At 31.0% G+C, this 27,500-nt stretch overlaps 2 protein-coding genes across 5 annotated transcripts in view; both read left to right on the forward strand.

Annotated features, from left to right (window-relative positions):
• LOC122636288 (puratrophin-1-like) overlaps positions 1 to 27,500 on the forward strand; it is a 346,508-nt gene that overhangs the window by 289,449 nt on the left and 29,559 nt on the right. For all 4 annotated transcript variants that reach the window (XM_043827348.1, XM_043827349.1, XM_043827350.1 and 1 more), the window contains one exon: positions 264 to 389. In XM_043827348.1, coding sequence (XP_043683283.1) covers positions 264 to 389 — 126 coding nt within the window. The remainder of the gene's footprint in view (positions 1 to 263; positions 390 to 27,500) is intronic.
• LOC122636289 (probable WRKY transcription factor protein 1) overlaps positions 18,612 to 27,500 on the forward strand; it is a 15,081-nt gene continuing 6,192 nt past the window's right edge. Inside the window, exon 1 of the mRNA XM_043827352.1 lies at positions 18,612 to 20,069. Coding sequence (XP_043683287.1) covers positions 18,813 to 20,069 — 1,257 coding nt within the window. The 5' untranslated portion in view covers positions 18,612 to 18,812. The remainder of the gene's footprint in view (positions 20,070 to 27,500) is intronic.

A 27,500-nucleotide genomic window follows, 5' to 3' on the forward strand; every position in this document is an offset into this window, starting at 1 on the left:
CTCTCTCTCTCTCTCTCTCTCTCTCTCTCTCTCTCTCTCTCTCTCTCTGCATTACATTACAACACATTACATCATTCTAAACGATATTCTCGTTAATCTAATTACGACGATTTAATTGTACGAAAAGAGAATGATATATATTAACGTATAATAAGAAATACAATATATATATATATATATATATATATTAATGTTATTATTCATATTATTTTTAAATTACTTTATCATATTCTTATTACATTATATATCATTTTGTTCGTCAGGTATTATCGTGGCTTTGCAAGAAAGGCGAGGACGTATTGTCGAAACACGCACAACACTCGGCGACGACGCTAACGGCAGCACGTCATCACGAGAGAGAATTCGAAAAGTTTTATTTCACGTCGATGGTGAGTACAATTTCGGTAAAATATCTGAGTAAGCTCCCTCCGATCGTTCTGGAAGCTGTTCGTTAATGGAAACGAAAGGTAGGCTAAGCCTTCGGGGGGGCCTTCGAAGTTACCCTTCTTCTTCTTCTTCTTGTCTTCTTCTTTCTGCTCGTTCTATCTCTTTCTGTCTCTTTCTCTGAGAGAGAGAAGACAAGATTTCACTTTTTTCACGTCCCATTGAATCGCTCGTCACGCTTCGATACGAAAGAAATTTCGCTGCTGAGCGAGAAGCCATGATGAGAGGGGAAAAAAGAGATAGAGAGAGAGAAAGAAAGAGATTGCTTGCTTGCAATAACTTCGAAATAATAAAGGAATCCATTGTGTCGAGGAGAGCACCTTCCCCTCTTTGCCAAGAATCACGCTGAGTTTGAGGGACTTGTCTTTTCTCTCCGTTAGCCGCAACCTCGAGAAAGAGATAGAGAAAGAAAGAGAGAGAGAGAGAGAGAGAGAGAGAGAGAAAGAAAGAAAGAAAGAGTGAGAGAGAGAGAGTGATGAAGAAGGGACGAAAAAAAAGAAAGGAAAAAAAAGGGACTTTCGTTGTGCGACTTTAAAGAATCTTTTAAAGGATATTACGACCGACCTTTTTACGGAGAGAGTCCTCCTAAAGAGGGAAAAGAAGGGTATAAAAAAAAAAGATAAAGGAAGATCGAAATGAATGAAAAGATCGAAAGATATTTTATATTTAGAAATTAGAAGGGACTTGTGAAAATGTGTTCTTGATCTATCAGAAAGGGATATTGTTTTCTTTTTTTTCTTTTTTTTATGGTATTAAATCTTTTAAAACTGTATTATGTATATTCGCGAACAAATCATTCTTTCGTTATTGAGAATTTTCGCACCGAGTTATCTGTATTACAGGAACACTGTATTACCGATCCATCTAATACGGATTAGAACTCGGTCGGTAATAAGATTCTTTTTTGTTACTTTTCTCTCTCTCCTCTCTCTATTATTTCAGGATATAATGAAATGTTTCTAATTAATGAATTGTTTACGAGATTGTCCCATATACGTTCTTATCGTTTTAATAGGAAATAGCATTGATTGTAAAACCGATCATCGATCGATCTCTACTCGATCGGTAAGTCGATCGGGGTTGTTCGTGTGCTGCCATCTAAGAACGCTCGATTCAACTACGTACTAAACTCATTGGGTAATGTCGACTATCGAAGAAAATTGAAACGATCGGTAGGAGCTGTAGTAGTTACGTTAATGATAGCCATTATTTTGTCCCTCGCGAATGCAGGCTGTTTAATCGAGTCGATGGAATCTCATCGATCTTTTGTAATAGCCCGATCGAATCGCAGCCATTAATTTAAAGAGTCCGATTCCGAGTAAAGTTCTGTAATTAGAGGCGTATACGTCGGAGAAACTCGCGGTAATCGCGATAGAGAGTAGTCGATTAACGCGTTTCGGATCGCTAAGCGAAACTTGTTTCCTTCGTTGAACGACCAAAGTGAATACCAATGTCTCTTCTTATCAATCAATGGTACGACTCTGTGTCCGTTTCCTTTGTTCGATAAGATATCGGTAACGGTACGTACCGATACTCACCGACTTATCGAACTTCTTTCTCTTTAATCGTATAATACTAACAATTAGTAGAAACTCATTGTAATGGATTTTTTTTTTTTTATAATCCTTTCTATTTCTGTTTTCAAATGGATATCTTTTTAATGGATATTATCAATTAAATTCTGAGAAATATGTATGTATATACATATGTTTAATATAAGAGGCTAACTTTGTACGATTAAATGAATAAAATGAATAAATGACTTTTTTGTATTATCGATTAAAATACAATTATTATCATAATAAAGAAATGAATATAATAACAAATTATATAGTACTCTTATCATCTCTTTAATGCTTAATACGATTAATATAATATTGTAATAATAAAGAATATTATAGGTATAAGTAATATTAAATGAGGTATGAAGAGTTCCTTCTGAAATTACTCCAAAAGTTTCTTATGTATAAGAGTAAATGAATTCGATCGAAGTATTTGATTATCAATTAAAATAAAATTATAATCATATCGAATAAATATTATCTGTCAATAAATTCTAGAAAATTTTTGTGTCTTTGCTTAAGCAATAAATAATATCGAATATGATATGAGAAAATCGTACTGAGGTTATTCTGAAAACTCTCTTATAATGCACGAATAAATGAATTCAAACATTTGATTGTCGATTAAAATGAAATAAAATTATAATTATATGAAAGATAATATACTTATTATTAAATCACGGGAAACTTTTACGATCTCTTTGTCTAATCAATAAACAGTATTACTCGATGAAATACATGAAAAATTCGTTTTGAAGTTACTTCCAAAACTCTCTTATGTGTACGAATAAACGAATTAAAAGGAAACACTTGATTAATCAATTAAAAAAAAAAAAAAAATAATAAAATAAAATAAAATTATAATCGTGTAGTAACAAAAAAAAAAAAAAAGATAGTTATTACTAAATTACAGGAAACTTTTATGGTATCTTTGCTTAAGCAATAGATAATATTATTCGATAAAATGCGTGAGAAAATCGTTCGGAAATTAGTTGAAAATTCGACGTACGCACGCATATGTATATACATACACACAAGGAATGTATGCGAAAAGTTTGCCACAATAGAAACCGGCATTCCATCGGAAACTTTTTTTCCCTTACCATATAATCGAACTTTCTCCTGTTATCCATGGTTTTGCTCGACGAGTTCACACTGACGTTACGGAGAAACGTCGAGACGAAGACGTTCGTTATAAAGGATCGATCGACATTTACTATCATAATGATCGGTGATTGAGATTATTTAAAAAGTTAACCGAGTGAACGGTACTTAATTTTATCCAATGAATGTTAATTATTAACGTTCCATTCGCTTCTTTCCATTAAAGTCTTAACATTTTCTTATTTTTTTTGTCTTCTTTCTTTTTTTCTGTTTTTCTTTTTCCTTTTTCTTTTTTTAGCGATCTTTCTACTTCTCCTCTCTCCATATTACAGCTCATTAAGTCAACTCGTGTTATCGTAATCGTTATCGACAATTTGTTATATGCGATAAGCGATATATATAATTATCTTGCGTTCAAAATTTTGTCTTTTTTTTTTCTCGAAATAATTACCTATCTGATGTTCTTAGTAAACAATGTCTCGCGATAATAGTTTACTTAGCTCGCAAAAAAATTTCTTTTATTCTCGTCCGTAATAACACGTAGAAAAGAGAAAGACACACTTTTTCTTTTTCTTTTTTTTTTTTTTTTTTTGGAAACGTCCGAGTTGTGTACACGAGTACATCGTAGTTAGGTATGCACCTTGACCCAAATGCTACCTTACTGAGAATAAAAAGAAGAAGAAGAAGAAGAAGAAGAAGAAGAAGAAAAAAAGAGACAAGGTGCAAAGAGATCGAATCCTTTAAAGTACAAAACGGTGTTGCTCGCCATTTTGTTTTAAAACAGATCTGAGAAAATCGTGAAGGTTTCGTTACGCTCGAGAAGCCGAAATACTTTGATACGAGTACTTAGTTACTTACATGCGCTCCTCCTCGTTCCGGTAACCCAATTACTCAGGACGAGTCCAAAATGGTAAGGAAATCACGTGTTGAATAAGAACGAGAAGGTGTCGTATGACTTTGTAGATGCCGAATGGCGAACGCATTGGGAGGATGACCGTAAAACCCACAGGAAATCACGCGTTGCTTATGAAAGTCGTCGTCGTACGTATCACCATCAAACGAACGAACGAACTCACACGCTTTATAAATCGATAGATATCAATTAATTAAAAAAAAGAAAGAAAAATATAATAATAACAATCTATTTCCATCTGTAATAGTTAATAAAAGAATGGATAAAAACGAACTTAATATGTTAATTAAATAATTAAAACTCAATGACATATCACTATTTTATTCGACAAGTAGAATGAATAACAAGTGATTTTTAAATCGTCGATAAATAATTTCTTTCGTATCCATTAATATAAAAAAAAAAAAAAGAAACGATGGATAAATAATGATTTATCTACGACGTATTATAAAAGGATAATTTTAAATCGTTAATGGATAATCTCGAAGGGTGGGGAATAAAAAAAGTTTGATTATCTCGAAACTTCCCGTCGTCGATAGTTCGTCTCTCAACAACTCGTTAAATTTCGTAAGTTAATGAATATTGCTAAATAGGGAAAAATGAACGATCCTTGATAAAGTAAAAAAAAAAAAAAAAAAAAAAAGAAGAAAAATAGAGAGAAAAAGAGGGGGAAAAAAAAAAGGAAAAAGATATAGATACATTACGCAAATTTAGAAACTTTCGCTTTTGTTTATCTGAAGGAACATCGTATTATTAATATCCTTTAAATAAGGATAACGAAAAGATATGGTTACGTCCGGTTACCGAGTTTCCTCGATGCCATCTCGCTCCATGTTTGACGCGTGTCATGAATTGCGATCGGGAAATCATTTCAAAATCGCGCTTGCAAAACTATGACGGTTCGTTCGACAAGAGGTTGTTATGCTCGTTGACTCGATACACACATGCATATATACATACGTAAATACATATATAAATGCACATAGTATTATCGTATTATGATGGTGTAGGAGAAGAGTAGAGGGAGTAACATGGACACGACTTTCCATTATAATCGTTCGTTCGACGATAACTCGAAACAATGACGGATACGACCTTAATGCGACTCTATATACTGATTCGATATAAGATCGAAGTTAAGGACGATCGAGATCATTTGATCGAGTTTTTGTTTGGAACTTCTTAGAAAGGATAAAGAAACGAAATCGATTCAGATTTCTATCTATTCTTATTATTTTTTTCTTTTTTTTTTTTTTTTTTTTTTAACTTTCGAACGACGTTTCTTTATTATTCTGTTTTTTTTTTTTTTTTTCTTTTTCTTCATTCGATATAATTATAATCTTATAGTTTTATTTTTCGTATTCTCGTGAGAAATATTACGAGATTTTTAATTAGGAGAAAATGACGATGAGGCTTTTGTTATAACGAAATTTATCGATCTGAATGATTCGACGGATTTTTTAATCGAAAGAAATTTTTCTATGGAACGTTGTCATGGTGTAATTCGAATTTATGACGATTATAAAGAAATTTTTAATCGGTAAGGGAAAGGGTAATAGAAATTTGCGATATTGATCGATTTATTTTATAAAATTTGATTGTAATCTTTGTTGGAAATTTTCAACGGAAATAACAAAGAAATGTTTCGTTAGACGTTTGTTAAAAATTATTTGAAATGAATTTTCTAAAGGATATCATGATCACACGAATAATATCGAGCATGTATTCATGGTGTGCGAAATAGCAGTTGTGCGAAGAAGAGTAGATTCATGTCGTGAACCCTCTATTTTATTAGGCGCCTTCCCTTCCTCTATCATAGTGGGACTGTCCAGCCGCGTGAAAAGGCTTAATCGTCTAATCTTGCGATCCACCCCACGCATTACACCCACTTAACGCTCGATAGATTTATCCGGGCAAAAGGAAGATACCACCCTTCAACAAATGAAACATCTGTCGTATGATTGAGAACGTGTAACGCCTTCTATTAATCGAATATTGCGATCTCTACAGACGAAACATATTTCTAGGCTATTTCTAAATTTCAATCGAACAAATATATATATATATACATATATATAAATATAATATAATAAATATATATATATATAAATATGAAATATAATAAATATATAAATATAAATATATATATATGTGTGTATATCTATATATCTACAAACATTTTATTGTATAAATATCGACGTATATATGTTTCAATATTTTTAATAATTTAAAAATTTATCATAAATATATAAATATATAATAAAATATAAATATAAAAAAGAAAGAAAAGAAATGATAAAAGTAAAAAGAAGTTAAGAAGAAAAAGAAACTACTCGAAGTGATTTTCATGTTTCATTTTACAGATTACGATTTAGTAATCTCATCCAACTTCTTATTCATTAACTCTGAAATGCTAATCGGTAAATTTATCGGGTATGAAAGCTTATGTGACCTTGGAGACTCGCTAAACTTTTACGCACGTCTGTGCATTATGTAACGCAGCCTTTGGCATAAAGCCTCTTTTAACTGAAGTAGCTTCGAGAAGGAGAGGGAAGAAACCGTAGTATAATAATCGTAGTTAAAATGAAAAATCAATCGTTAAAATAAACGTCAAAGTAAACGACGATCTAAAAGTTCTTTAAGAAACTTCAAAAAAATCATTTGCCTATTTGTTTTCCAATCTATTACTCTATTTAAACTAATTGTTCCATTTCCTTCTTATTTCTATTTCCTTTCCTTCTCTTCTTTTCAATCGTAAACCAATCTAATTAAAATGAAACCTAACTTATAAAAATCAAAAAAACAAAAAAAAAAAAAAAAGAAAGAAAAAGAAAAAAGGAAAAGAACGAAAGATTACATTAATACAATTATATTAATACATTTATATTAATACAATATATTTATTATTGTAATTTATTATTATAATTAATTAATATATTATATTAATACAAATTCTATTATAAATTCCAATTGCAAGTCCGAATATAGTCGAAAATAAATATAACTTGAAGTCACTCTTTAGTATTATTTATCTAAGGACATTGCAACCTGTGCGATATTAAAAGGAATATAAAATGTTTCAAAGAAGAGAAAGGAAAAGAAAGAAGAAGAAAAAGAAAGAGAAAGAAAGAGAAAGAAAAGGAAAGGAAAGGCAATGTCCGAGAACGAAGGTCGTCTTAGGGACGACGAGCCTTCTAAACGGTTGAACCTCCTTCCTGTTCCACTAACGAGTCTCCACCGGTAATAGTAGTTTTACGTTCTACTTCGAAGGAATCGATTAACCCACATCTCTCGAAGCAAGATGCATCGAACCAGCTCGTTTTATCTCTCTCTCTCTCTCTCTCTCTCTCTCTCTCTCTCTTTCGTTGTCTATCTGCTTCTATCTTTTACATACAAATACGTACGGACACACATACGTATATATACACACGAATGCACGAATATACACATACGTACACGTACATGTATTTATACACACATGCACATACATACCATTTTTTTATTTTTTTATTTTTCCTCATCCTTTTTTTTTTTTTAACACCTCCATACACGCTAACTTCGAAGCGACTATGCGTAATACTAATCCGCATCCGTCTTCGTTGCACCTTCCTTTTACTCCTATCTCAGTAACGTAACATCGGGCGTGAACTCACATAGAGATTGCGTGTGCGATCGAACGTTTAAAACGAGTACGTTAACGTGAGCTACGGCTTCTTGTCGTTCGATCACGATCACCTATTTATCGAACGATAGAGAGATCCGTAGGAAAAAAGAAAATTACGGTTCATTTAGATAAAACGGTGGGAAGAGAGAGGGTAACTTGAACTTGTTCCAACGATAAAGGATACGTTTGCATACTTGTTTTATGTTCTATAAATCTGTTCGTTCTTTTCTTTTTCTTTTTTTATGTGTGTGTATATATATTTTAATGTTTGTAGTAGTATTGATATAATCTTTCGTTCTCTTTTTGCTTTTATTTTTATTTATTTTTTAATATAAATGTTAAATATGTATATATATATATATATTCTTTAATATATTATTATATAATTTTATTAATAATATGATTATAATATAATAATAATAATATAATTATATAATAATATAATTTTAATATTAATATTCTCGTGTAAATTAACAATGCATTTTTCTGTCTAAAAATTGAAAGAAAATTTGGAAAATTTAGATACGTGATCGTGTGACTTTGAAGTTGATCGATGGTTAAATGAAATTTTTATTATTAACTAAAATCGATTTTTCGATAGGAAAAGAGTTTAATAGAAAATTGTGAGATACTATCACTATCGGCAAATATCTTCGTTGAAACAGAGCAAATACGTTTTTAATAAAAAACACTCGGTCACTTGGAGATTGAAACTCAGATTTATTTTCAGATCTATTTAAAGACGATACGAATGATCTATCGATCATGTAAAAATTCGTAAAGATAGTTAATTTAGATTAATTACTAACATTGTAACGAATGAAATTAATGTTTCTTTATATTTCAAAAAACTGGTCGATGTTTTATGAGTACAAATAAGTCTAATAAAAGATTGTAAAATTTTATTATCTCTGATATACATATGTCCTTATTAAAACAAAGCAAATGTATATTTTTAATTGAAAAAAGAACCCAGATCTACTTTGAGATAATGTGAATTATATCGTCTAATGGTGGATTCGTGAAGATAATTCATTTAGATAAATTAGAAACGTTATAACGAATGAAATTATCATTGTTCCTATTTATCAAATCTTACGTTTATAGTTGACGTAAATAGAGTGTAATTTTTACCAATTAATTCGGTCGGTCGATATATTTCATTCGAAAATTATTAAATTGAAGGAGAAATAAATTTTGTAATTGAAAAAGAAAAGAAAAAAAAAAAAAAACAAGAAACCCGGTCATTTGAAAATAAGAATTCAGATTCATTTTGAGATCTACTTTGAGACTATGACAATGATCTTGTTAAATCGTCTAATGACGGACTCGTAAAGATTCGTAAAGATAATTAATTCATTCGGATAAATGACAAAAATATGAACGAATACAATTACATTAACACATACTTATCAAAAATCGTTCATTCATCTTCATAGTAATCATTCATCTCATCGTTTCACGTAAATATAGCATCATTATTTATGAACCAATGAATCCCATTGATCCATGATCTAACAGCATAAATCCAATAAGAATTTTTTTAATTAATTTATAAATATCCTCGATATATTATTAATATATTAACAAATTTTATTTTATTGATACATCGATATTAATTTCATTAATTTATTATTTCATTAATAAATGATTGATTCATGAAGATAATTAATATAAACAAATCAGAAACGTTGTAACGAATGAAATTATCGTCGTTCCTATTTATCAAATCTTATAATAATTCGCGTAAATAGAGTGAACTATTACGTGAACTATAATTAACAATTATCTTTAAAGCAAAGTGTAGAGGAAAAAAAAGGAAAAAGAAAACGAGAAATAAGGAAAGGAAAGAAGAAAAGGAAAAGAAAAGGAAATTTTATAACGAAGAAAATTACGAACATTTAGAGATGATGTTAATGGTGTCGTACGATCCGCAATGACGATAAGACGATAAGAGGACGGCGACAGGATATTTATCCGGTCGAGGTGTGTCCAAGATGGAATGTCATCTACCTGGGCGGACTTACCAACATAATACAAGCATTTAAGCATTTTGTAAAGGTGCCTTACGGTATCGACATACTCGAACTGGGGGAGTACATATGTTAAAAATCTCTATAAGCTAAGTCTGAGGACGCGCGCGCGTCCTGCATGAAAAATGAAGTGGGTTAGCCCCATGATTTTATATATATATATATATACATATATACATACCTTCGTAAAACTATATCGATGATCGTATAAAACGCGTGTACCTGCTTCGCCTAGAAATGAGTGGAAAATGTAACTGTACCTCCGAATCGTTTTCGGACGATGTCATTGTTTCTCGATCGAGTTCATACTTCGATTTCTCGAAGATTGTAATTGTAACTCGAAACATTTGTAGCTCTATGTGGTCGACGTTAACATTGAAACCAACGATGCAATCGAACTTATCAATCTCGACGTTTCTTATCTTGTTGACAATTCTTTTGGAATTATTAATATTATTGTTGTTGTTGTTGTTGTTGTTGTTGTTGTTGTTATTGATTGCGATTATTGAAAACTGTTTTTTTATTTATTTCTTGATTTTTTTATTTTGCTTTTTCTATTATATTTCTTTTTTCATTGACTGTTTTATTAAAAATTGAATTAATGATAGTAATTATTAAATTGATTTGCTTCGTTTATTAAACGCGTTATTAAACAAATCGGGAATAAATTTTCTTTTTCTTCTTTCTTTATAATAATTTCTTTTTCTTGTAAAAAACATATTTTTTTTTTTTCTAAACAATATCGTTAAATAAATCGAAAATATTTCAATAAATCGTATCTCGACATTTATAATAGATATTATTACAATATATTGAATGAAAGAAGAATAATAAAATCAAAAAAGGAAAAAGATAAATCATTGTTTTTTTTTTCAATCGACCATTAAATCGTGACGAACGTTATAAAAATATGTTAAAAATTCGATCGTTAAAGAGTTATGCTTGAGTTTTCTATACATCCGCGATAATGTTAGAAAAATAGGGGCTCGCGTTACGCTTTTCTACGCGCACTCTCTTCAATAAAATTGCTGACCTTCTAGCACGGATATTCTCCATAAAATATATATATATATATATATATATATATATATATATATATGTATATATATACATATGTCTAAATTTAATAATTCATGTTAATTAATTTTCGTTAGTAATTTTAATTACTTCATATATATATATTTGAATTCATTCATGATTTTTTTAAATGGATTCAAAACAACTAATTAATGAATTTTCTTATTATCAAATATTACGTTACATGTTTTTTTGAGAAGGTTGATTAACCTCCAACCGTAATCAAAACGCCATGTAACGAATATGTAACTTATGTGTGTACACTTACAATGGCATAGTTTCGATGAAAGTGCCTTGTTACTCGTTCTTAGCTCGCACGAGATTCTAAAGCTAATTCTAAGCACCTTATTAACCGATTAAGGTGCGCCGTCAAGTTCTTTTTTTCAAATCATTATAAAACCTCCATAACGCCATGTAACTTTCCAATCTTTTTTCTTTTCTTTCTTTCTTTCTTTCTTTCTTTCTTTCTTTCTTTCTTTCCCGAAGAAATTAATTATAAATAGATGGTATAAATTATACTTCATTTCAGTTGCAATTTCTAATTAGCAGACATTAATTCTTCGGATATGTAATATTGTACTAATCTATACTTACTGTAATTTAACCATGTTACAAGTGTAATTAATATAGATATACAACTAGAGTTCTATATAACTATAAATAGATATAATATAATATAATACAAATATAATTTATTAATATAATGTATCTTAGTACATCTTATCTAAAAATATAGTACAGTACACCTTATCCAAAAATTCGCTAATATACGAAATACAATATACAATAATATGAAAATAAGCTATATTTACAATTAATATAGTATTATAGTACTACAGCGAATTTTACATTTCGGTATAATAAATATAAAAATTAAAAACAAAAATTAAAGAAATGAAAAGAAAAAGAATGAATCGTAGAGAACACAAATGCGTCGACACTTCTTGCTTACAGTATCTTTTCTTTTTCTTTTTTGTTTTTCCTTTTTTCATTTTTTACTTAGTCGTAATTCCATCACTATTCCGTAGAAAATGAATTTCGATAAAAACAAATTTCTTTCTTTTTTCCTTTTTTTCTTTTTTTTTTTTTTTTTTTTAATTTTTTTTGTGCAAGTATCTGCAGTCATTAGGAAGATACAACTATTTTTTCCTTTTTTTTTTAATAACTCGCCCGTATACATACACACCTACGTTTTCCGATTTGCAAAGTTCGTATTATCTTCGTTTTTATATTCTCCATAAATATATATGACTACGAGCGAGTGATAAGAAAGTATGACAACGTCGAATTGCGTTCTATTTCACGATATATCGATCCATTTAAGTATATTTCCTCATTGACGCATTTTGTCAATACTCTTTCAATCATTTTTATATATTTTTAAAGCTATTATACTTAATGATTCTATCAAATAAATGAGTACAAAGGATACGTTGCGATTGGTTGCACTTGAAAAAAATTATAGATCCATTATCGAATCGTTATAAACAATTCAGCTTTATTTTTTACGACGAAACGTTATCAAAATTTCACAAAAAAATTTGTTCGTTGCAAAACGTCCATATTACATTCGCTTGAGCCTCAATCTTATCGTTTTAGATTTAAGTTTTGTCAAAGTTAATAAAAAAAAAAAAAAAAAGAAAAAGAAAGAGAAAAGGAAAATGATCTTTGCTCAAGTTCGGCAATTGAATTACATTGTTATACGAGATCGAGTTAATATTAAGATATAAAGTAATTAATCGACGATCGCAATTCTCGTGACAATAATAAGATCAGATTCCGTTCGACAGTTCTCGTTGGCTGACCTTGAAATACCTCTGAGCTTCTCACATTCTTGCGGTCGTATCACTCCCATGATCGATTCAAGGGCAGGACGAGTTTGAAGCCTGTCCTGTGTAAATTCTTTTTCTCTTTCTTTCATTCTCTCTTTCTATATATATGTATATATATGTGTGTATATGTGGGTGTGTGTAATATATATATATATATATATATATATATATATATTTTTCTATTCAAACACGTGAGAATAAAAGGTATGTCCATGAACAGTAGGTCGATACAATCGATCGTATAGTCGCAAAAAGAAAAACTTGTTGAACGTAACGGTAACGTTTATCTATAATTGCAACTGTTGAAACAACTATGTCATTTGATTATTAGAGCACCTTCTATATATAGATACATTTACACATATGTATATTTATATGTATATAGAATCAGTCGAAAAGGAAAGTTTTTATAGGTAAACAAATTTTTTTTATAGAATTTAGATTTTATAAAAAAATGTAAAGATGTATATATATATGTATGTATATTCAGATTTATATTAATACTATTATCAGTAATCACGTACACTTGACTTAACTATTATATACATATATGTATGAAAATTCGTTAAATTATTATTGAAACACGGCTGATATCGAAAGGTATCGTGAGATAATTTAAGAAAAGTACATGACTATGTCGTTAAAGGTATCATCACGTATACGAAATTATACGTCTACGTTGAAAAATACTGACCTGCCTTATCAATATCCCTCGTAGTACTATAATTTCGTATGGAGCGAAGCAAATAGATGGTTTTTCGCGAAACGTTTAATTTAGAAACCAGAGGTTCATTCGTCTCGTTCAACTTCTCCAAATGTTCTCTTTCATCATCCGTTGAAAACTTTGGGAAAATTTTTCTTGATATGTATGTACGTTTGTGTTTATGTGTGTGTGTGTGTGTGTGTGTGTATACGAGTTTTCGACGATATACGTGCAATGAAATAAAGTTATTTATTTCCATTTATATTTTTTTTAACAGATCTGACTAAAATAGAATAAGAAATCAATATTTTTCTATTATTTCAAATAATTTTTTCTAATTTATCTATCACGATTATTAATCAAGAATTTCTACTATTTTAGCATCCTTTCATTTCATTGAATTTTCGATAGAACGATATAAAAATAAATTTAAACAAGTTGACAAGTAATATAAATAATATCAATAGAAAAAGAAATTACGAAACAAATATATAATTAGATAAATAAATGATTGAATTGAATAAAAGAGAACAAGTTTGAAAGTACGAAATCGGAGAAGAGGCGTTATAAAAAGTTAGTCAATTTTATTTTTTATTTAAATTTGCCTTCAGGCAATATTCATCCCTTTCTCTCTCTTTTTCTGTGTGTGTATTTGTCAAACAAATATTTCAATCCATAATACCAACTCGTAAAAATTGAATAGGGCCAAGGAAGGGTTGCACAGTCCCGAGAGTTTTATCACGAAAATCACATGGTAGAACGAACGAACGAACGAGCCATGTTGTGCAATTAATAAAATCCAACTCGCACGTGCGCGAACGACGATCCGAGAGGAGGGAAAATGGAGACAGAGAGAAGTGGCACGTGCAAAAATCAATTGAAGTGTCGCACGTTCGAGTGCACAGAGAAAACGACTTGGCGAGCTTTTGTCCTCGAGTTGGTAACTCAGCATCGTCGATCGAACTCTCAGATTTGAACTCAAAGCTTTTCGAAATGCCGCAAATTCGAATGTATAATACATCATAACGAAAGATCAAAGAAATGTGAAAGATCAAATCTTGAATTCTTTGTTTAATACGTTGAAAAAAGAAATTACAAAATTAAAAAGAAAAACAAGATGCATTGTTATTGCAATTGAAAATGTTAAATTACATTATATATATATATATATATATATATATATATATATATATATTATATTTATATATGTATTAATTAAGTAGATAGAAAATAATGGAAATCTCGAAATTATTTATTTGCCAATTCAATATTTTCTCCACACAATTAATTATCTCATTTTATCTAATCATCTAAAGTTTAATATATGCCAAGTATAATATAAGTGTTATACATACAATTAGTATGATACAATTAGACCAATATAAGTTGTATTATTAAGTCGTTATAATTGGATTAGAATAGGTTAACGATATTAATTTTTACATTGAAAATTATACTTCATTTTCTTTTAATCTGGAAAAACAAACGTAATTCGATTTATTCTTTTTTTCTCTTTTTTTTTTTTTTGTTGTCTTTTTATTTTATTTGGTTATAAAATTACCACGAAGCGGATGTGGTAATCTCGTAAAAAGTATATGTCAATAATAATTCTTAATGTAGATGTGAAGTAGATTATTATCAACGATGTAAAAAATTTTTTTTTTTGCTTTCTTTTGTTCTCTCTCTTTTTTTTTTCTCCGGATAGGAAAAACCACGGAAACTTTACAAAAGAAAATCGTGTGTTCGGGATTTTATCGTCGTAGTTCACACGAAGCCAAACCAGTCCCATTAACCAAGCATGCGAAAGACTTTCCTGCGTGTTCTTTTCGGAACTTTCGATCGATTACCTTTAACCATCTGGTACTTTGACTCGTAATACATCGACGTCGTGAGATAGGTCATTGACGGAAACACGAATTTTAAATCTCTGTATGTTACGTAAAGATAAAAATTTCGATATTTAAATTCACATCAAATTTATCTCTTATATCGTATTGTTTCATCTTCGCTTTCGTATCTTTCAATTCTCTCTCTTTCTTTCTCCTTTTTTAATTTAATTTAATTTTATTTTATTTTATTTTTATTAATTATATTTGATAACTTGTTACGATAATCTCATCGGGTAAACATATTGAAATTACATATCTTTAATTATTCAATATCTTTAATTATTAATAAATAAAATAAAGTAATTATATAAATAGATAGATTTTATCGATATACAGATACACATTCAAAAGAAATAACATTTAAGTATATAATTACGTATAAAATTTGTACAACAAATAATATCGCTTCAGTTTTATCTTTAATTCGCATTTGACAATATTTCTCTTTTCATCGTTTAATCGATTTATTCCTTTGAATTTTATATGAATAACTCTATTACATCAAAATACAAAATACAAAATACAAAATACAAAATACAAAAAATTTGGAGACGAATACGTCTTAGACGTAATCAATCGTGAATCGAGGCATTCGTTCGATACGTTTCATAATTATCTGTAGAAGAAAAAAGAAAGAAGAAAACTAATACAGTTAAAATTCATAGTCTCATACATTTAAAAACAAGCACGTTAAATATTTTAAATATCTCAGAAAGAAAAAAAAAAGAAGAAGAAGAAGAAGAAGAAGCAGAACAAGAACAAGAAGAGGAAGAAAAAGAGAAAATTTTAAGAACGTTCTCAAAGGATGTTTTAGCGAGCACGAATGTCGGTCATTCCCACGATATTTGACGATATGAAAAAAAGAAAAAAGAAAAAAAAATCTCTACGAAGATCGCGCTAAAGATCGTTCGAATTACAAAATCCCTCCGATGATTTCCTACGATCTTAAAAAAAAAAAAAAAAAAAAAAAAGAAAAAGAAAAAAGTAACAAGACAAGGAGAGAAAAAGAAAAGAAAAGAAAAGAAGAAGAGAAATTCAAATCTCAAAGTGTTTCGAACGATCGATCGATTACCGCTAATTTTCGCGGCACGTCTTATTACTCTCGCGCGACTGCTCAGCGAAGGTTCAATCAGTTTCCGAAAGGAAAAGGCATTCCAGGGCTCAAAGTGGCGGATCGTTCGCTGATTGGAGAACGTAGACGACGAGAGACGGGGTCTCGGGCGTTTACGCGAACGGTCTCTCTTCTTACAGCAGACAGGAATAGTTAGTATAGTGTGTGTATATATATGTGTTTGTATGAGATAGAAAGAGAGAGAGAGAGAGAGAGAGAGAGAGAGAGAGAGAGAGAGAAAGAAAGAGAGAGAGAGAGGGAAAGAGAGAGAGGGAAAGGCTCTCCTTCTCAGCGAGAGCAAGGTTCGAACGCGAGCGTGGCATATGCGAGAGAGAGAATCGAACCGGTGAGAGTTTAGAGCCGAACGCGGACTAGTGCGCTTCGAATGGAATTGAACGTGTGTGCGCGAGCGCGAACACGAGCACGAGTGTTCACAGATAAACACGTAAAAGTGCATAGACGTATATTGCGATACAGATACATTGTTGATATGAATAATATATATATATATATATATATATATATATATATATATATATATAGTTGGTAATAGATATTAGTGTGTGACAGTAGTACTAGAGTTCTATTATAATTATATAGTAATATTTTATATATGTGTGTGTTCGTGAAAACGTATATGTTCGTATCTTTCCTCACGAGTGTTCGTATATGTACAGTTGTATATCTCTGTATGTATGGCTGTCTCTAGCTGTTGACTGTTTCTCTATGTGTGTGTGTGTGTGTGTGTGTGTGTGTGTGTGTGTGTGTGTGTGTAGAATGTGCACGCGTTAGTCGAACGTCGGGATTAGGAGCCGTCGCAGTAGGCCAACGGCGCTCGATGCCTTTGCGTCCCTTTTTCCGTAACGCTCGTGTGTCCGACCTACCGTAAGCCTCGAACCGATCGTTTTGTTATTCTTTTATGATTTTTTTCTTCTTCTTTTTTTTCTTTATTATTTCGTTTTTCTTCTTTTTTTTTATTGTTTCCTTTTTATTCTTGCTCTGTGCGCTTCTTTCTCTCGGCTTCTCCACGATCGATCGATAAGGAAACGTTGTACGTGCGGGGTTATCTTTCTAAGTTTTCTTTCTTTCTCTCTTTCTTTCTTTCTTTTTTTTTTTTTTTTTTTTGATATATATATATATATATATATTTATTCTTTTTTTGGTTTTGTTTCTCCGTTCTATCGGACAAAGATTTGTTTGTTCGGTTTTTTTTCTTTTTTGCTTCAATAATTATTTCTTCTTTAATTTTCTTAAAACGTCATCGTCGTAACTCGATAAACGACGCGACCAAGCGAGAAGATATATAAACTTATATACATATACATATATATATATGTGTGTGTGTATAAGTATATATATGTGTATATTAGGATATCGATCGATTCGAGAACCGTGCAACTGCACGAGTCTTTTCTTCTTGTTTTGTTTTGTTTTGTTGTTTTTTTTGTTTTGTTTTTTCGACGAGGAATTCGTTCTATTTCTTTTTTTTTTTTTTTTCTAACAACACTATCGTAATTTGATAAATTGACTTACTCGTAAAACATACAGTTGTTATTGTTCTCTCGCTATTCGAGAGATTCGTTTCCCTTTTTTAATTTTTTTCCTCTTCTAAAAATTAAATTACAATTTTAGTAATTAATACAAGTGATATGTGACAGTATATACGATGGTTATCAATAACGTAAACGATTTGTGAAAAAAGAGAAAAGAAAAAACGAAAGAAATAATCAAGGAGATTGGAGAAGAAAGAAAAGAAAAAAAGTGTTTGAACTATTTTTCGAGTACGATATTTCTTTCGTACCTTATTTTTTGCCATCGGTGATAAAAAAGTGTTTCCACCGACGAGAAGTGTAATATCGAAAGAAGATTATATCAATCGTCTTCTCGAGATCGCTCGTTGAGCGCGGGAACTTTTCAAAACGTTGGGAACGATCCTTCAAGATTCTCTCGATTATATCTCCTTTATAATCTACAAGAAACTAAATTTTTAAATCGAGTTCGTCGGATTTTCCAAATCAAATCGATTCGTATTGGTTTCATATTCATCATTTATCTCTCTATCTATCTCTCTCAATGACGAACGATCGAAGTTCGTTCGAGGAATATGTTTGATTTGATAGTTTTCAAAGTCAAAGAAGAAGAAGAAGAAGAAGAAGAAGATAAAGAAAAAAAAAAGAGACAAAGATAAAGAAAAATCGAGAAAGAGATAGAGAGATAACGAAGGAAAAGAAAAGAAAGAGAAAAATAGTTTCTTTTCAAAATCAAGAAAGAAGAAGAAGAAGAAGAAGAAGAAAAGAAATTTCGTTGATCGTAGAAAAGAAAAAAGGAATAGTAATAATAATAGTAAAGAAGAAACAACGCCTATAACAATAAGAACAAGGACGATATAACGATAACGTGCAACGTTACGGCAAGTTCGCGTAAATCGTCGAGACGAGCGATGACGCGAGAGTTTTAACGTAAGCGTTAGTTTATTTCGGATGTATATCACCGAGGATGATAGTGGGGAGGACGGCGGTTGCCGTCTGATCTCCGTCCGTCAGTGCGTCGACGTCGACGGAACACGCGAGAACTCGTGGCCGGAAAAGAGACGAGCACCGCCACCACCATCACCACCATCACCACCATTAACACTATCACCATCATCTCCTCCTTCTCTGTCTACTCCTGCTTCTGTCTCACCTCTTGTTGCTCGATCTGATTCTGTTCCTTCCGAATCGTCGTTAACGTCCAACGATGCCCAAGAGAAAGAGAAAATAAATGAAAGAGGATATTATTCGGAGGAAAGGATTATCACTGGAACCTCTGGTTTATCGAACAATTCAAATGAATCGTCACGGTCGATGAAGAAATTCGATCTACGTTTGAATTCGTCGAGAATCAACAACAACGAGTCGAAGGATCAACAACGTACGATCAATATCAGCGAGAATTTATCGTCGAGAAGAATAAAAGTTTCACGATCGTTGGATCTTCTCGACGATGGTAATAGTAATAACAACAATAATAGTAACAATAGGAACGTGGGCTTTACGTGCGAAGGGAAACGTACGACTATACTGAATCTGTGTTATCGTGACACTTTGACACGAGCTACGAAGAACAACGTGACAAAATCGTCATCGTCGTCGTCAACAACGACGTCTTCCGTTCCAAAGATCGTTTCTAATATCGAGCAACGTCGTTTACTAAGGCGTACGCTTTCGGCACCAGGCTCCGAATCAACGAACGAGGATTCCTCCTCTGATAATATTTCTAATTCGAACTTGAAAATTATCGACGAGATCGTTCTCCAATCGGCAACGAGATATCGTACGAGAAACGAAACGTTTTCAACGATTAATACCACGAGAACCCGTGCCTCCTCGTTCGTTATAGAACGAAGGAAACATCGTAAGTGTTCTCGTCTCTATTCCTCCAGATCGACCGAGGATCTATCTACGAGGATTAGAAGGAGAAACGAATATACGGAGTTTAACACGACGACGGAGGCCGATGGAATGCGGAACTGTAGCAACGCCGTTGCTGGCGTCGACGAGGACGAAGGATGCGTCCTCGTTGGTGTACGTTCTTTGCTCGAGGATGGTACCGGACCAACCGATACTCCTTTACGATCTACTAACACGTTGATAAACTCACGACAAGACGACAGATGTACCAGAAGGGATCGCGAACGTGCAAGGATACTACGACGGCGAAGGATCAATGGAAGATCGGCGTCGGTTCCTAGATTAAACGTGAGTCTAAATTTCGAAAATCGGAACGATTTATACAATATTATTTGACTACTCCTGTTTTATTTCTCTCTTCTTTGTTTTTTTCTTTTCCTGGATTCTTTCTAGGCTAAAATACGTATTCTATATCTAACGGTAAAACGTTTATATGTATGAAGTGAAGTACGTAGGAGAAAATATTTACGAAAATTGTTAAATCGATCGTAACGATCGTGTTTCTTCGTTGTCGATAAAGAACATGTATCGGTCTCTTTGTTCGTCCGAAAAGAGAGGAGAAAGAAAAGAAAAGGTCGAGCTAAAGCGTAATGTTGATTATCACATCGAACCGAACAGTCATTAAATCACTGATTCTCCTTCGTGATCGATCATAAAATTCGTTCGAAACAACACTGTGTTTCGTTCACCCGCGACAAAGAAAGAGAGAGAGAGAGAGAGAGAGAGAGAGAAGAAAAAGAAATAAGAAAAGAGATTTCGTATGAAAAGTAGTAGTCGTTTGAGTTTCATTACATGGTAACCCCCTACCTCACATATTCACCTGAAATTCATTCTCGCGATAACGTATTATTTATCCCTCCCCTGTTCCCTCCCATTACACATCAGCCACCCGCTTGCCTACCCTTCCACTCTCGAACTCTCTTCAGTTGAACTCCGAGGGCGTGAGCCTCTGAAAGATGACTCGTTTGAAAGAAAGAGAGAGAGAGAGAGAGAGAGAGAGAAAGAGAGAAAGAGAGAGGGACTCTATCGGAGAGTATAAATTGCACGGAGGCATCAACCTGCTAAAATACCTTGCTTTATGTACCAGCCTATCGTCTTGGTTGTAAAACGGGGTAGCGGGGAAGAAAGAGAAGAAAATGAAGGAAGAGGAGGAGGAAGAGAAGGAGGGAAAGGGGGAGGGGTAAGAGGGGGATGGTGGTGAAGGGTTCGTAAGCAGCGATTGTCTCGCTTTTAAGGTGCACCCACACACGCCTAGCCGCAGTAAAACGCCAACGTGATATTTAGATGCAGGCCAATCGGCTCGTTGCGAAAGCTTCTTCGAGTATTTGCGTTGGCGAGTACGAACGACCCGAGCAAGAATTTACCTGGTGCGAGACTAGCTTCCTTCGTGTTTCCTTGTATCGTGCATCTCTTTTTCTTTCTCTCTCTTTCTCTCTCTATCTTTCTATCTTTTTATCTTTCTATCTTTCTTCGTTCTTCTAGTTCTTTCTTTCTTTTTTTTTTTTTGGGGGGAGTTTTCTTCTTCTTGCTTTCTTTCTCTTTATCTCTCTCTTTATTTCTATCTTTCTTCGTTCTTCTATTTCTTTCTTCTTTTTTTTCAATTCTTTTTTCTTCTTGCTTTCTCTCTTTTTCTTTTCCTTTTTCTTGATCTTTTTCTCTCTTTCATTCTTTCTTCCTTTCTCTCTCTCTCTCTCTCTCTCTCTCTCTCTCTCTCTCTCTCTCTCTCTCTCTCTCTCTCTCTCTCTTTCTCTGTCTATCTGTCTGTCTCTTACTGTTTACTTGTAATTCAATACGAGTTTGCATAGAATCGCGTTCGACGGCGCGAGCTTTTGCGAGTGCACTTAGGAGCTCCTAGTACAGCTAGCTCGTGCCCGCATAATATAACACGTTTGTCTATCTGTCTGTCTGTCTGTCTGTCTGTCTGTCTGTCTGTCAATACGACGCCTACTTCTCGATCGATAGAAGAGTGGGCGAGTTTCGAACGACGATCTACGAGGTCACGAACATCGGCTATCTTATTCATTCACTTTAAGAATAATCATCTACTTTTTATTAACTTTCTTCGTTTCAATATTTTTTCATTTATTTATTTTTTTTTTTCTTTTCTTTTTTTTTCTTTTTTCATTTAGGTGAAGATTCTTTTATATTTCTCTTAATTAGATAAGGAAGTTTACAACTTTGAAGAGATCTTGTATTTTCTGCTTTTTTGTTTTTTTGTTTTTTTTTTATTTTTTTATTTTTTTTCAAAGTGGGAAATGCTTTTTTCTCTTACAGGTACTCGATTTTCTTATCTCATTTGCAACGTTTCTTATCCGAACTTTATATATCGTCATTCATTATTAATAAGTCATTCATTAACCTTCCACGTTAACGCGGTAATCTTGAATTTATTTATTATTTATTCGTACTTTTGAATCTTATTACATCGTTCTTTTCTTTTTCTTTCCTTTTGTGTTTCGTAAAAAAAAAAAAAAAAAAAAATCTAGTTACTAGAGCAAATGTTAACCTTCAGATATGAATATGAGTATAAATTATACTTGTTACAATTATAGTATAGTTGTAGTGTAAGTCGTATGTTACGTAATCTGTGTAAATAATCAGATTAACAGAGAATTAAGATTAAGACGAAATTAAAACGAAGATAAAGAAAATCGAAAGGAAATACTTGCAATGAAAACTTTTCTAACGAATCTCTATGATTAATTTTCTTCATTCATCAATAATTAAGAAAGACAGAGAGACTAGGAGACAAAAAATAAAATATATCGTGTAAGTACATATTTATTTGTTAACGATGACGATAGTCTTGAATCCTATTTAAATATAGATATATAATAATATCTATTTGAACGAGTTGTTATCGAAGGTCTCAAAGTTTCACCTTGAGTGCATATATTTAAGAGTGCCTTAAAGTAGTTTTTAAACGAAAATATCCTTCTATATTTGTAAAGAACTATAAACAAAGCAATTTGATAAGACGTTAAGGTTTAGAAAACAATATACTAAAATAACTATTTTCCTATGCGTTGACACATACATTTGTTTCTATAGACTTATTTCTTATCTTTCATTTCATTTTGTTTTCGTTCTAAAAATAAAAATAATTTATATTATATATACAAACGTATGGAAGAAATTATTTGCAATTTTCATGAGAAATTTTTCTTCGATTTCTAAAATTTGAAACTTTATAAGTAATTAGTTAATTGAAAAATTAAAAAGAAAGAAAGGAGGACAGTTTACACGATATATTTATTTTATCGATGTAAAAAAATAATTCTATTTAAATGAAGATCAACCTAAAAATTGTACGCACATGTCGTGTATGATTTTCTAAAAAAAAAAAAAAAAAAAAAAAAAAAAAAGAAAAAAAAAAGTATAAGAAAGAAAAAAAATATTTTCAAAATAATTATAAATTTGATAACGTGATTCTCACTTTGAGCAACGCCGTTCGTTCGAATAGGAACACTCTTCATTTATCTATTTCTCATCGTCTTCCTTTCTCTGAGTAACCGACCGTAACATAAAAGCCCGATGCACATTCACAATGAATTCGATCTCGAAGGATTTGCATAGGCGCGTTGGAATTTATGAATGCATATAAACATTATCGACGTACCTATCTATCCTGCTTCTGCTAGCTTTAAACGTGTGCTACCGGTATCTTTGACATGTTAAAACGTAGGCGAAAATCAATATTTTCTTATTGATCATTCTCACGAATCAATTTTCACACACATTTACACACACACAAAGAGAGAGAGAGAGAGAGAGAGAGAGAGAGAGAGAGAGAGAGAGAGAGAGACAAACGTATATAAATGTACGTACGTACATTAATACGAATATTTTTCCTTATTAGAATTTCTATGGATTCCTATTACGGAAAAATCTATGTAGATAATTATTTATCTCACTCTTCGTTCATAAATATTTTAATATACGATCTCGAGATCTGAGAATAGTATAATTAATTATTTAAGAACGAGTTTTCATAATGTTTGCCAAATAATATATACATATATATATGTGTGTGTGTGTGTGTGTTTATATATTGTAGATATTCCGAAAATACTTCGTTTCGTTATACATATACTCTTTTAGCCACGGTCATGTTGAATTTCTCAACGTTTTCTTAGAAACGAGGAAGAACGTTTGCTCTTTTATTTTTTATCTCCTTCTTTATTTTTTTATTTTTTTTATTTTTTTTTTTTGGAGGGGTAGAAGATGGGGTGGGATTTTTCTTGCTGTTTTTTCTGTTTTTCTTTTTTATAACTCTCAAGATTAATGCCAAAGGAGAAAACAAGAATGGATGAGGTAGAACTACGATAATAATTCTTTGCGCGAATAATTAAATAGGAAAAGAAAAAGAATTACAAATAAGAAAAAAGAAAAAAATGAAAAAGAAAAAAAGATAAAACGAAAAGTATACAAAAGAGAATCGTTTCGTTCCGTACATCGATATTCGATCCATCGCACGTGTAACAATATCGAATGAACGTTCTTTTACGATTTGCCCATTGCTTATTTTAAAACATACAAACTATACTCCGTTTCTTATCGGTAATAACACAGAGAAGTATGCCGTATGAATAGACATATATGTATATATATGTGTGTGTGTCTATACATACATATATATATATATATATATATATATATCTTGATGATTAATTAATCATTAATTCTCCTTTAAACTCAACAAAAAAGATATGTATGTGTATATTGTATAGAGATGATATTTGGTTGTGCGATAACGAAGTGCGTCGTCGTAGTACCAGGATTAGTAGAGATTAGATCGTTCGTTATCGTCGACGTAAAAATGACTAAGCTTACTTAAGCATTGATTCAGAGTTTTTTTTTTTTTTTTCTTATTATTTTATTATAGATTGTATAATCTTATCATTTAGAAAATAAAATAGTACATATGTGCAAAATTTACATAAATTTATAATATGAGAGAATATTGATACTAGTAAAATATTTTACTGTTATTATTAAGTAATAGTATTGTATATTATATATATAATTACGTTATTAATAACAGTATTATATTTATAATACTACTAGATAATATATGTATTATATACGTATATATGTATTTATATAAAATTTCTTTTAAATTAAAAAGGAAAATAACTAGTACTATATTAGAGTATTACTATATTTATAATACTATTATAATAATATTATTAATTATAATATTATTATTAATATATAATAATAAATAACTATTATATAATTAATAATAATATCTTGATACTAATATAATAATAATAATAATAATAATAATAATAATAATAATAATAATTATAAAAATTATAACATTAATACTACTAAATAGTATTGCTATAATTGAAATAATTTTGTCATTTCAATACATATACATACACAATATCGTGTATTAAAAATAATATATGTAATTAAACGAGAAATTACGTTGTAAATTTTCGTTGATTACGAATAAAATAAAAATAAAAGCGTTTTACTCTTACGTTTTGCATCGTACGATGCACTAATTGCATTGACCTTTTTAGCTTTGAAAGACGGTCCTTGACTCAAGGTGCCAAAGTATAGCTTTGAAAAAGATCTCCGTGATCTCGAGAGCCGGAACTGTTAATCAAAGAAGAAGAATTCGAGACGTGTTTAGCCTGAGTAGATAACGACTTCTATGTACACGTACCAGAGATTTTAATTCGTCAAACAGATAAAACGAAAGTATCCTTCATTCGAAGATTTATCGTTGTTTATACCAAACGCGATACTCGCTTGATCGTACCACGGAGTTAAAGTTTTATGTAAATTAAATCGAAAAAAAAAAAGAGAAAAAAGAAAAGAAAACAAACGAAAGGAACGATTCTCGATTCGTGTCTCGATTCATCGAATGTTAATGATCCAAGGAACGTTCGTGATTCGACAAAAATAATTCGTGGAATTTCTAGGATTGGTCTGTACTTTCGATTTGAACGAATCGTGATTTTCTATTTTTTTTCTCTCTCTTTTTTTTTTTTCTTTATTACATTCTTGTTTGCTTCTTTTGTTTCTTTTAAATAAAGAAGACAAAAAATTTCGGTCGCACGATCGAGGACAATTATTTTAGCGTTTTGCGTTATGACATCATGGCCGACGTGACGATACTAATTTCTTTGAAGAATTTTTCAGTTATCTCGTACGTGAGTATTTCTCATTCAGTCGGCGTAGAACAATTCTTCTTTTTGTTTCACCATTTAATGTAATATAAATAAAATAAAATAAAATGAGAATGAAGTTAACTTTTTTGAGAAATGAAAAACAGTAAAAATATTTATTATCGACAAAATGAAAGATAATATGGAGTCGATGAAGACGTGTTATTTAATAAAATAAAAATAACAACTTTATTAATTTTATATTTATACGAGATAACGAGTCATCTTTCATCATATCTTTCTTTCTTCTTTCAAAAAAAAAAAAAATAAAAATAAAAGAAAATAAAAATGTAATTATAATCGAACGAGAATAAAATAGAAAAATTGTAGTGGAAAGATTATATAAAAGAATTAATATCGAATAGAATATCGTAACGATATACTTTCGTTATTTTTTAAATCACTTTTTAAATCGATCGAATATCTTTCTCTCTTTCTCTCTTTCTCTCTCTATTATTTCCTTTGAATATGACAATATGCATTTACGCTAATCTGACGCAATTAACTACGGGGATCGTACTTAGGCGAACATAGAAAAGGCTTCTCGGTTGCACTTGTATGATATCTGACCTGAATATGTTTTGCTACTTTATTGACTCCCCAAGGAGTAAAGTCGAACGATAGATACACTTTTTGTATGTCACACAACGCGTTATCAGCAACATATATTTTCTTTGCTTACGTATTTTTTTTTTTTTTTTTTTTTCTAATAAATTCAAACATTTTTTGAATATTTTTTTGTATACGACAAATTCAAAGATATCGTTTATCGATTATTATTATTTTTTTTTCTATTGCAAATACAAAAATCAATTGTCGATTATAATTTTTTATTTATAATAAATCCAAAAATATCGATTATCGATATTTTTTTCTTCTTTTTTTTTTTTTTTATTGCAAAGAGAGAGATCTCTATATCGAACGATTTGAAAGCAAAGTATAAGAGAAGAAAAACAATTCACATAGGAGTCTCCGGTTCCTTCACGTATAATGATTGTCGAGAGGAAAAGAAAGACGGGAAGGAAGTCGGACGTTAATGTGAAAAGTTTCGTAGAAGTCTGAAAAGACGTTACGTTTCACCTTATAAGGAAAATACTGCATACTTCAACACTAGCGGAGTTTGAAAGTTGACTTATCTCTATCGAAAACATGTTAAATGTACGCCAACGTATTGCAATGCAAATTTATTTCTGTACTAGATACATCACCGTGTGACATCATATGTCACCGCCTACATTACATTCGATTATGAACGAGCGAGTGAAAAAACAGAACGACATAGTTCTGTTTTATCTTTGCTTACAATTTAAATAAATAAAGAAATAAAAAGAATTTCTATATACCAACATAAATAATATTTACGATATATATATACAATTCTTTTTTCTTTCAAATAAATTTTATCGTTCACGTAGAGTAATTTTTGCGAAAAACGAAAGATAAAAAAGCAAAAAAAAAAAAAAAAATAAATAAATAAAGAAAAGATATCTTACGCATACTAACATCTATCATTAAAGATACACTATAGTCGTAC

The sequence above is a fragment of the Vespula pensylvanica genome, chromosome 21 (assembly GCF_014466175.1).
Source record: "Vespula pensylvanica isolate Volc-1 chromosome 21, ASM1446617v1, whole genome shotgun sequence".
In the NCBI taxonomy this organism is placed as follows: Eukaryota; Metazoa; Arthropoda; class Insecta; order Hymenoptera; family Vespidae; genus Vespula; species Vespula pensylvanica.